Genomic DNA, 11,803 nt, shown 5'->3' on the forward strand with positions numbered 1-11,803 from the left:
CCGAATCTGAAATTCATCTTTCTTTAAAGAAACTCTGGCCCTACAGAAACCAATGGGAAAACTCTAGTAGACCACAACAGGCTTGGAGCTCACCTGCTGAGTGTTACCAGCAGAAGAATTAGGGACTGGGAGGGTGGCAGAAAACACCTATGTACCTTTTCTTTCAATGGATACTGCATGACAGTGTTAAACAGAAGTAATCCCACATCATAAATACTACAACCCCAAACAATCCAAAGTTAGGTAGAAGGGAAAGGAAGAAAGGGGAAGAAAAAAAAAAAAAAAAAGAAAGAAAAAAAGAAGAGAGAAAGAAATAGTCTTAATCCTTTTAATAGTTCTTTTGCTGAGGGTATTTTTGCACCTCTTTAAAAAGATACAGTCAAAAGCTCTCGGACAACAGGAACATGAGGCCCCAGCTCCTGTTCAGACCAGCTGTGTGTGCCACAGGCTGGAGAAGTGCTGCACTGGCATGATGCAGCAGTCTCCAGCACCACGTGGAGCAGGAAAGCGTCAGTGGCCTCTGCCAGCAGTGAAAGAGGAGTTTCACGCCTCAACCAGGCGACTGTTTAAAAAGCGGTGGTCATCACGTGGTCTGAAAGCCCTCTAAATGCTGGAGAGGCGCTGGCCACGTCTCCTCCCCCTCCTCAGGGTCACGTCACGAGCAGTATGTACAATGAAGACGACTTCAATGCTTTTCTTCTTTGTACGATCACGTACCTATTTACTGAGCGTCCGTCCGGGTTGGCCTCGTCCTCAGCCAACACGCCGGGCTGGGGGAGAGTGGGGAGCCCGAGCTCCCCAGGGGAAAGGCAGAGTCACAGATCCCAACGAGCACAAGTTCCGGCATCCTCACGCTCGGGTCTTGCCTCTCCCCCCCAACCCCCTCGGTGCTTCGGGAGCAGTGCCAAGGTCATCACCGCTGCGCATTGCCTTCTACAGGGAGGATGGCGTGGTGCAGGCTCCGCGTGTGCTTCGAGTCCAGCGCTTCGTGCTCTTCCGTGAAGCTGTCCGGGCTCGCCGCCCCGTCCAAGGAGCTTCCACAGCTAGAGTTAGGAGACAACATGTCCTGCAGGAGGTCTTCCTGGACTATCCCAGAGTCTTTGTTCGCTTTGCCCCTTTGGTTTCCTTCCTCCTCCTGGTCGTTGAGCAGCTTGGCCAGGAAGTTGATGTACTTCATAGCCAGGCGCAAGATCTCGTTCTTGCTCAGTTTTTTGTCAGGAGGGTGGGTGGGGATGAGCTTGCGGAGCTCTGCGAAGGCCCCGTTGACGTTCTGCTGTCTCCACCTCTCCCGGCTGTTGGTAAAAATGCGGCGGACCACTTTCGTGTGAGGACCTGGAATTCCAACCAGACAGAGTTAGGAGCGGGGAATAACAGGTCAGGTGTGCTTTGCTCAATAGGTCCCTGTTTCCCAAACTGACCAACTGACTTATTCTGGTGACTGACATCAGCAAGGCGGTGAAACGAGTTTCCAGCTAACTGGAAGCTGATATGACGAGCTGAGATAGCCATAACTTCTGTTCAATCCAGTGGAAGGGGAAAATGGAGTTGCACCTCTTTGAGTGTCTCCTCAGATGTCTAAATTTACCTCTCCAAGGAGGAAGGCTTAAGCCATGGCGTGTGTGCAGAAGGCTGCTATGCCTTTAGGGTATCTCAGCTCATCAACAAGGGGAACTCAGCAACGAAGGTCCTATTAAAAGTTGATCTCACTGGATAGTTTTATTTTCTATCCCAGAAGTGTCTAAAGGACACACAATTGAGATGGGAGGAAATTGGCTTGAGCAGAGGCTTTGACAACTCTAAAATCCAGAGACCTTCCCTGCTGCAGGCAGGATCCAGTGCTGGTAGAGACCACCAGGTTGCCACCAGTCCCGTGGGTATTTTGTATGAAACAGGGTGGTGGGATTCACCCCACAGCAATTAGGACAGGTAGCAATGTGGCCCACAGAGTGAAGGCAGTGTCCTTGCTGGAAGGGTGATCATCAGTGGAGGATGAAACAGTTTCACAGCTGAACTGAGGGCCTCCTGGTCTCTCTCCATATCAGTACCCCAAGGCAAAAACTCCCTCTGACACTAACTGGAGAAGTGAAAGAATTGCTTAGTTACATGTAAACTCCAATTAAATCCCTGAAATTTTACAGCCATATTTCTGGCAGGGCATGTTACACAGGGTGGACACACAAAACACACCAATTCTCCTCTCAGATCACCAGGGTAACTCATGTTGCCATGAGAAAAACATTCCTTCTGTGCTAGAAGAGACCCAAAAGCACGTCTTCCCAGAAGTACTGTGCTACAGGAGCAGCAGCTCTGTAAATCAGCATTGCAGGTCCTTGGGTCCATGGAAACCAACTCGCTTAAGGGGACACTACCATAAGATGCTTTTACTGTTACATCCTTTCCATCCTCATCTCCAGGAGACATCAACAGTGGAAGGTCACATCGATCTCATTGAAATCTGGGAGAGTGACCATGGCAGAAGCTCCCAAAGGGTGGGAAGCATCACATAAAATGAAAATCATCAGAAGGAGTGAAGCAAAAGACTTGCAGGTAACATATCAGTGAGCTGTACCCCAAAAAAACTGTAGAATCCCCATCCTCATCCTCTCTCCCTTGTGTTCCCCACATTGAGGCACTTGCCCAATTACTCCCTCCTGGAGGGAGCAAGTCCCTGGCTGTGGTAAACAGTTTGAGCCACAGCTCTGCCATCACCCTGCGAAAACAGCACCCCGTGGGACATTTAAACATCATTATTCTTGTCTAGCAAAACTCTTGGCTGCCTCGACTGTGACAGAACAGCTGAACAAATGCGACTTTGGAAACGTGCTAGTCAGGCTGCACCTCGACAAATTCCACCTTCCTCAACACAAAAAGAGGAATCCCACATTCCAGCTGATTAAACACCATCACACATTTCAGGGGGAACTGAGTGCCTTCAGTCCAGCACACCACACAGAACGTCCTGCACTGCAGGGTTTGTAAGCTGACACACTCCCAAGCAGGCAGGTTAGAGCTGCCAGCCTCTCCAGAGTGTGAGCAGCCACTTCTCCTCACAGCATGTTCAGGAGCAGGGAGCCCCCCCCCCCCCCAAAATCACAAAGAGCCCACGTGAAAAGCTGAGTGATGTAGAAATGAGAAATGCCTCTCTGACTCCAAGTCTGATTCTTTAATGAAGGCAATATTGACCCCCAAACAGCACATAATGCCCTTTGTATGAATTAATTTGCAAGAGCTCGTAGAAAGGGAAGATTTCTTGTCCCTGATGTGCACAGTCTGCTCTGTAGGGTTGTGGTGAGGACCAAGGGGACCTCAGTAGCACTACTAAGAAGGCAATGAAGAATGTGTCATAACCTACTACAATAATATAATAGTTTTAACACTTTAATGGTCTTTCCAGAAAAGACAAAGAAACCAGCCTTAAGCTGCAGAAAAAGATGCAGCTTAAAACCCCTTTACTCCCATAAGGTTATGAGGAAAAAAAAAAAAACAAACCACATTGGATATTGTCCATTAAAAAACAAAACAAGACCCAAAAAGCACCTCAAGAGACTTCCAGTCTTCACAGGCTTCAAACATGTGTCTGTGTTCACTGGAAGTTGACAGCTAAAAGGCATCTATTCGTAAATAGGCCAGAAATTAAAAAAAAAAAAAAAAAAAAAAAAAAAAAAAAGGACTTGTTCATTTTCATCCAGGGGCACCCAAACCATGCTCCAGTGTATAACACAAATTCTGATACCACTCAGATTCTTCATTCCTGCGTCAACTGAATTAACACTATCTTTTAGAAAGAGGTCGGGTTTGGGCCAAAACATGTCAAGCAACGGAGAAAATTAAAATGCCCCATAGCTGTGTTATAATAGAAGATCTATTTCTTATAAAGAAATTTGCCTCATAATTAATTCAAGCAGTCAGATGAGAATTTTTGCCTGGATTTTGTTCCAATTGATTGACTGATGCTTTTAAAATTGTAATTAGAGATCTAAGGAAAACTAATAAAAAGATGAGCTTCCAAAGTTCCAGGATATACTTTTTTGCAGATACTTTTCCACGTTTTTAGCTCCATTTAAAGCTATTTTTAAAGAAGATGTTAAATGCACCAAACTTTCCACAAAATATATAAAGGAATAGTTGTAAAAAAAAAACTCCACTCATTTCCTTACAGAGAAAATCAAACGCCAAGTGCCTGGCAAGACTTTCCTGCCCTTCTGCAGCTCCCAGGGGTTGGGAGCCCTCAGGAGTGATGTTCCTGTGTGCCACAGATGTCACCTGGCAGGTGACCACCAGAGCAATAAGCCCATTAGACCACACAGACACCTCAGCATGGGATGTACACTCCTACAAATTGCTCCTGTTTAGACAGCATCGTCTGACGCGTATTTTTCTCCCCAAAAAAAGTGTTGAGCCCAGTCTTGGAAATTCTCATGAGCCAGAACTTGAAGGATCGGGCCCAATCTCTACACCTGAATCAAAGAACATACCCAAAAACTTGTTTGCAACCAAGTATGTCTGTAATCCTTAATACCTAATTAAATAGCAAGTCAAAAGCTTTAGTCGGACAAAGTGATTTGATGGACTTTTCACCGTAACCATTAAGCCCTAAAAATGAAAACCAGACAAAAAGCCCTTCTTGTGCTGGGGCTGTGACATCCCCTTGTCCCACGGGGCTCCGGTCTGAGAGGATCAGGAGAGCAGAGAGTGGGGAGAGAGGGACTGAATAAAGCAGATAATACCCTGAGCCCGTCATTTCGGGGTGTATTGTTTTAGAGTGATGCAGATTACGATTTAATCTTAGATTAGCCGGGTGGAAGGGAATGGACAGCTAGCTAAAAAGAAGCAAAATTAATTGTCCAGCAATTGAAACACAGTGTTTACAATTGCTAAAGAGAGAGCACATTTCAATGGATCTCATGTGTACAGGCCGTTAACTCCGCAGATAAACTGGTTGGCCTCCCACGTGTAAATTCTTCTTGCAAACACCCCTTTGAGTGGGCAGTGCTGCCGCCTGCGCGCCGCATCCCGCACCCCACGCCGGCTGCCGGGGAGCAGGCAATGGACCCTGCGCTGCCTTCTCCCTCCCTTCCATTCTCTGAAATTATCCCGCGGCTCCGACAGGGATGCCCATGCCGGGGATCTCTGCTCAGACACCAGGCTGTCACCCGCCGTATCCGCTCCCGCTTTCTGCCGCGGGATGTTTCTCCAACGCAGACAGCAGCAAGGTGCAGATGTATGCTGAATTAAAATGCAAAAGGCAGTCCCATTGCGCCCTTGCGGACCTCAACACAGGGTTAGCTCTTTGCTTCCAGGCAGTTTTAAGGCAGGTTGTCCTTTCTGCACAAGGCTGTGGTCTGCACTGCGAATGTCTCCTGGCTGAAAGGGTTTACAGACGCAGCGTCTCACTGCAATGGCCCTGATCTGCACTTCAACAAAGACTTGCATTGAGAGTCTTCGTTCGGATTTGATCTCTAAGGGGTGCAATTAGCCATTACACTCCGCTGCTTCGCTGGGTGAAGTCAAACCCACCGAGCACGCGGATGGACGTTAGTGGGGACCAGTGTGGGCTCCACTATCCCGAACCTTACCACCCTGGCTCCCTAGGCATCCTATTCGCGTTTCACGGTTTGGGGGTTTAGTCCTTTTGTTATCTGTTATTTGGGGGTTTAATTTCGCGGGGGTGAAATGCTCTCACCGTCGGTGATCTCCATCTCGTACGGAGACGGTCTCCGCTTCACCCGGTTGCTGCCGTACATGGAGAAGGAGTCCGGTTCGCCGAAAAATCCGCTGTAAACGAAAGGCAAAGGGGCCGTGAGGACACTCCGGCATCCCCCCGGCCCGGCCCCCGAGGAGGGGAGGCAGCGTCCGGGGGCGGCTCGGGGCCGGCGGGAAGCGGAGCTGCTCCGTGACCTGGGAGCGAGCTCACGGCTCACGAAGCCGAGCCCTGGGTCGTGAGGCTACACTACACGCGGCCGCCCGGAGACACGCCGCGTGGGCAGGGGGATGTGGGCAGCTTGGGACATCCGGGCTGGCGGCTCCGGGCAAAACCCACACGCATCCCCGCAACGTTGTGCCCTCCCGCAGGCGGGCGCGCACGTCCAGCCGGGCCTGGTCCGCACCGGGTCCGTCCCCGCACACCCCCGGGCTGGCCCAGCCCCTACCAGAGCCTTTGCTGTGCCTTGCGCTTATTTGAAGCACTCGTCGGAGGACAGAGAGTCCGAGGAGCTAAACTAGCTCCCGCCCGTTTACTGATAGACCCCCCGGGACATTTCTACTGTGGGTTGGTTTTGGGTGTTTTTTTTTTTTTTTTTTTTTTTTTTTTTTTTTTTTTTTTTTTTTTTTTTTTTTTTTTTTTTTTTTTTTTTTTTTTAATTTTCCTTCCCTCTGCCCTTTTCCCTTTCTTCCTTTGCAAAGTTGCACGCAAACCCGCGATGACTAAGCCCCGAGTCCCGCTCGGAGGAAGAGATGCTGCGGCTCCCCTCCCTTCCCCGCACCTCCCTCCCCGGCACCGCATTCCAGAGGGGCTCCCCTCGGGGATGGGATGGGATGGGATGGGATGGGATGGGATGGGGGAGACACGGACCTGTTGATGGTGGCCAGCGGCTGGCCCAGGTTGTAGAGCATGGCCCTGCCGTGGGGCTGCAGCGGGAGCGCGGGGGGACTCAGCTGCACCATGCGGGCCTCGCAGGCGGCCTCGGCGGCGCGGCACGGCTCGGCACCCGGCGCTCTCTGCATCGCCTCTCCCGCCGCCTCCCGGCCTTTTATGTCCAGGGAGCCCCCCCTGCGCACCAGCTCGATGACGGGCACAGGGGCGGCGGGGGGCCCGGGGGAGGGCCGGCCCGCCTCCTTGGACGCCCCGTTGAGCAGCAGCTGGGGGTCCGCCGGCGCCTCCATGCCCCCGCGGCTGCTCTCCGGCTCGCTCGTGGTCTCCGCTTCCGAGTCCTGCCGCCGGGGGGGGCGGGCATCGCGGGGGTCACTGGGGGGCGGCGGGGCGGGCGGCCTGTCCATCGTCCTGCGGAGAGAGGCAGCGGTGAGGGGCGGCCCCGCTTTGTGGAGGGGGGGGTTACGCCTCCCCAGGTACCGCCCCGACGGGGGTGGCCGCTTCGGGGCTCAGAGTTGGCTGGCGAAGGGGGTGTTACTAATCACCCTAAAATCATTTAGAGTTTGCCGGCGGCACCTGAGGGTCTCCAGGTCCGCCGCACTGGAGCCGTGCGGGGCCGTGACGTCACGGAGCGGCCCTGCCGTGACGTCACGGAGCCTGGCGGAGCGGTGCGGCACTTCTGACGTCCCGCAGCGCCCTGGTCCCGCAGGACGCACCACAGGCCCGACCTCCCATCCCCCGGTACCCGCGGAGCGGTGGCACCGTCGGGGCGGCCGGTGCAGCCGGAGGGGCTCGGCCAGCGCCCGGTGCACCGAGTCAAATCATGTGGCCAAATAACGGAGGAGGCACAGCGCACACCCCTGCTTTTTTGAGGGGTATTTCTCCCCATATCGGGGGCCCTGGTGGTGTTTGCCCGCCTGCGGAGCCAGCCCGATCGCAGCCCGGCCTGCCAGTAGCGGCTTCAACCTCAAGGGTGGCCTCTTCTTCTCCCATGTCTAATTTTTACTATTATTATTTATAAAACAGTGAAATATACCCGAAACCACTTTTTGGGGGAGAGGGGGTTAAACCAGCCCCTAACGGAGCCAATCCCCCCGCGCACTCTCTACGGCAGGAAGGAGGAAGGGGCCCGGCCGCGGCCGCACTCAGCATTGTCCCCCTTCTCCCATAGAACGAATGCTGTCGCGACAGGGCACCTCGCGCCAAGGACAGGCAGCGATATGGCGATTATCGCCACGCTTTTCCTTCCACATATCCACTCGTTCGCTTTTAGATTTTTTGTTCGTTTGTTTGGTTAGTTGGTTATTTTTTTTTCCCCCTATAAATGGGGAGCTTCACGGAGCAGAGAGCTGCCGCCCATCCTTCTCGCTCCTTTGCCTTGGGTAATTTTTTTTCCCGTTTTTGATGGGCTGAATTGAGAGAGAAACCAAATTTTTTGGCCATATCTCACCATCTCGCTACAAAATAAATTAAAAAAACAAACCAAAAACAAAAAACCCCAAAACCAACAAAACAGCCACCCAACCAAAAGCACAAGCTCTCTGCCTTCCCTCCAGCCCCTTCCCCGCCAGCCCTCTAAAAAAGAAAAATCTAATTGCCTATTCCGATATTGTATAGGAAGAGATTACTCACATGTGTCATATTTAAGTAGGGACACCGCAAGTCTCTCCTGTTTCAACAAAAGCGCTCTCAGTGTCAGGCTGAATTTACTCCTCCCACCTCAAGGTACTTACGACTTTACAGAGAGGAAGGACACCCGCATCGGGATAAAACTGCTAAATCCTGGGAGGAAGAGAAGGGGGGGGGAGAAAAAGAGGAGAGGGTGGATCTCGTGGGTCCGGATTGCCAAAGATCAGTGGAGAGAGAAGGGTGCAGGGGAGAGGGAAGGAGGGGACAGCACCCCGGGGCGGCCCCTATGACAGAGGACAGCGGCCACCCCCAGGTCCCCCCATGTCGCCGCCGGGAGCCGCCGCCTCGCACAAGGGGCCACAACGAGCGACGGGCATGGCCTGGCGTGGAAAAAAAAATAAATAAATGGGGAAAAAAAAAAAAGGCGTGAAAACAAAACAAAAAAGCCCTATATTTGGGGCGAATTGGGCGGTTTTTTGGACACATTGCAAGCCCAGTCTCTCCGGGAGTAAATCCCAGACGGGCCCGGACACGGGGTTGTTTTTCTCCCAAAAGGCCCGCACGAAGCGGCGGCGGCGGCGTTTCTCCCGCGTCCGGCTGGAAAATTTAATTCCTAAAGGGGCAAATTAAATTCCTCAAGGGGCCCGTTAGCAGGCGCGCTCCCGGCCGAGGAGCCGCGACAACCGGGGCCGGGCCGGCGGCGGGGTGAGCCCGCTCCCTGCCGCCGAGCAACAGGAAGGCGAGGCCGGTTTAATCCCCCCCCCGCCGCCAACCAAATCATGAAAAATAAGGTTTACCCCTTCGTAAAAAAGAAAAAAAAAAAAAAAGTAATCCCGATGGCGTCTCCTCCCGCTTTCGTTAAAAACGAAATACACAAACCCGCAAAGGTATCTGCAGTGTTTTGCCTTAAATTGGGGTGGTTTCGTTTGGAGAAATGCAGGTGGGGGGGCAATAATTCCCTGCATGCTCGCTTCTGCTCCACAAAATCCTTTTGTTTTCCAGCGGCCGATCGACAGGAAATTTCCAGCCCAAAAGCGCACCTCTCCCGCCGGCCGTTTGTAGGGAAATCGCCCCAAAACGAAGGGGCTGGAGGGAGGGGGATATGAGGGGACCCCCCTCCCGGGAGGAAGCGCTCAGACTCTGGCCGTCGGCCATGCCGTGTCCTGGTGTTTTTCCTCTGGGAGAAGCTGGGAGACCCGGGCCCGGTGGGCTCTTCGCACCCACGGTCGGCCCTCGGGGTTCCCGGCGCGGTGGGGGAATCGCACCCCACAGTTTCAAAGGGGAACGCGCGTTCTCCTCCTCACCCACCCCGCATCAAAGAATAAGAATAAAAAAAGATTAAAACCCAACCGCGGAAAAGGTTTTGTGTTTTTTTTTTTCCCTGCTCGCCTGCCTTTCACATGGGGTAGAAGCCCCCCCCAAAGCCCCCTCGCTGCCCTCCGGAGTCCCCCAAAACCCCATCGCGCCCCCTGCACCGCCCAGCTCGCTGCAGGGCCGATTCCTCTTTACTCACCATTTGCTTTTCATTGGGAAAAGTGAGTGGAGCCATTTTGTGGCCTACGCATCGCGGCTATATTTGTAGTAAGTGTTGGGTGGCTTCAGCTGGGTAGGCTCTAATTCCACATCACGTCCAGTTTCCTATTTAGTATGGAGAGCGGAACACTACTGCAATGTGGCCGAGAGAGATAAAACCCCAGCAGTGGCCCGCCTGCCCTGATAAGCTTCTAAACCCATTATTTATGAAATGATTCATTATTATTTGGCAATTTTATCGAAGGAAAGCGGAAAATTATTGCAGGGATATGCATAGGAATAACTCCGGAATGCATGCCTTCTAGCTTTTTATGTGTGTGTGCTTAGATGCTCTTAAAAAGACACTGCAAAAAAAAAAAAAAAAAAAAAGTAATAAAAAATTGCACTGTGGCTGCCCGCATCTGAATAGTGATTCTTTATTTTAGTCCTCTTGGAGGTTATTATGCCCCTGTTTTCACCACCCCCTCCCTTTTTTTTTTTTTTTTTTTTTAATTTTTATTATTAAATATGGAACACCTACTCCGTTCTTAATTAAATTTAATGAGCCAAAATAAATTGTTGGAGGCGCTGAGAGAGGGGGAAGGGGTGTGTGCTGCTTTGGGACAAGAGGAGGTAAATAAAGCACATATAGGGGAGATGTTTTGGAGAACAGTGGCCCCATCCCTAGCCGTCCTCCCCCGTACCGTGTGTTTTTGCTAAAGGGCTGAACTGGGACAAGCTCCCCATCTCCTCTCCCGTGCTGGAGTGGGGGGAGTCCGAGCATCCTTGCGAGGCTGGGTGATGCTGGGGACCGGGAGCAGAGCACCAGCCGGCACCTCTCGCTCTCGAGAAATTTGGGATGTGAGCGGAGGAGCCTGAAGGAGAGGGATTTGGGGAAGGCGAGAAAGGGCCCTGGGTCTCACTGTAGCAATGCGGGGCAGCCAGCGGGGCTGCGAGCCCCGTCGAGGAAGGGTCTCGTCCTGGCTGCGGGGGTCTTCGAGCTCGAGTGAATGGGGACCCCCGGGCCTTCCCAAAGCCGCCGTGCAGCCGGAGCGGTCGGCGGGGACGGGAGCTGGGCAGTGGGGGTCGCAAGGCAGCGGGACCCTTCTCGAAATGCCAGAGGCTCCTGGTATGGAAAGGGGGGAAGAAGGGGACCACCATAGGGTCCCAGACCGCTCCCTCCGGACACCCACAGGTAAAGTGGTCCTAAAGGCTCCTAGAGGGAGAAGTTTCCGACAGCTCGGGGATCGGCCTGGGCGGGAACGCGAAAATCAACGAAATCTCCCCCGGCGCGGTGTGGGAAGGAGTGGGTCCGGGCTGGGCGCCCCCCAGAACGGTTCCCGGTCCCTGCTACGGGGTTTGGGCGAGGCGGTGGCCCCCGGCCGTGAGGGGAGCCCGGGGCTCGGGGGAGAAGCGGCGGTGAGGGCCGGTCGCACCTGCCCGTGCGTGGCGGGGGCGGCGGCGGGGCCGGGGTGCGGGGGTCGCTATTGTCTCCCCGCCACCTGCACACCCTCCCGCAGGGGGGAAATGCCGGAGCTGTTATTCTTCCTTTCACTCCTTCCCCTCAGCCTCCCGCTCTGGACGCGGCCGTGGGAGAGGTTTCCCCGAGCTCCCCCCTCCCCGTGTCCCGGCCGGCAGGAGCCCTCACGATGCCCGGCAGCGTGAGTGGGGCGGCGGGGCAGGGGCGGTCACGACGCGCCGGAGAGCCCGCCGTGCCTCCCGCCAGGAAACACGACCATTTTCAAGCCGGCTCCTCTCACCAACAGGAAGCGTTAAAGATAGAACAGCCGGGGCTGGGCGGGGGAGATTAGGAAGCCGAGCATCTTCTGAGCACCGAGGGCCGCTGCGGGGCCATTCCCAGCCGTGCCGGCCCCCGCTGCGATGGGAGCCGTGGCCGAGCTCAACCCACCTCTGCCCGCACGGCAACCCCACCCCGAGCCTGAGGGGACCCTGGTGTGGCAGCTTTCCTTGCCCTTGCCCTGCCTAGGGTGGGCTTCCCGGCCCCTCACCATGCGTTCACTACAGAAGAGGTAGCAAGTCGTGCAAACAGAGTGGGCAAGAACCAAAAAGGCA

General features: G+C 53.8%; 1 protein-coding gene across 3 annotated transcripts; it reads right to left on the reverse strand.

Annotated features, from left to right (window-relative positions):
• Positions 1-314: 314 nt before the first annotated feature.
• Positions 315-10,106, reverse strand: TAL1 (TAL bHLH transcription factor 1, erythroid differentiation factor). Of its 3 annotated transcripts, XM_027893790.1 has the most exons (5): positions 9,732-10,100; positions 8,222-8,371; positions 6,572-7,000; positions 5,684-5,775; positions 315-1,332 (listed from the first exon to the last, which is right to left on the reverse strand). In XM_027893790.1, coding segments are annotated over exons 2-5 (942 nt in total). In that variant the 5' UTR covers positions 8,224-8,371; positions 9,732-10,100; the 3' UTR covers positions 315-913. The 3 variants fall into 3 exon arrangements, 2 of the variants coding, with proteins under 2 accessions (XP_027749591.1, XP_027749584.1); XM_027893783.1 differs by lacking the exon at positions 8,222-8,371; XR_003572374.1 differs by lacking the exons at positions 315-1,332; positions 5,684-5,775; positions 6,572-7,000 and adding an exon at positions 7,561-8,046 and having other exon boundaries at positions 9,732-10,106.
• Between the last annotated feature and the right edge of the window lie 1,697 nt (positions 10,107-11,803).

Source organism: Empidonax traillii, unplaced genomic scaffold (assembly GCF_003031625.1).
Source record: "Empidonax traillii isolate 1590-97213 ecotype Southwest subspecies unplaced genomic scaffold, ASM303162v1 scaffold15:size5535645, whole genome shotgun sequence".
In the NCBI taxonomy this organism is placed as follows: domain Eukaryota; kingdom Metazoa; phylum Chordata; class Aves; order Passeriformes; family Tyrannidae; genus Empidonax; species Empidonax traillii.

Excerpts from the sequence above, each read along its gene's own strand:
- TAL1 (XM_027893783.1), bottom strand. Across the intron at positions 5,776-6,571 it reads CCGCTGGCCACCATCAACAG|CGGATTTTTCGGCGAACCGG; the intron begins GTCCGTGTCTCC and ends TTTCGTTTACAG. Across the intron at positions 1,333-5,683 it reads CGAGATGGAGATCACCGACG|GTCCTCACACGAAAGTGGTC; the intron begins GTGAGAGCATTT and ends TTGGAATTCCAG.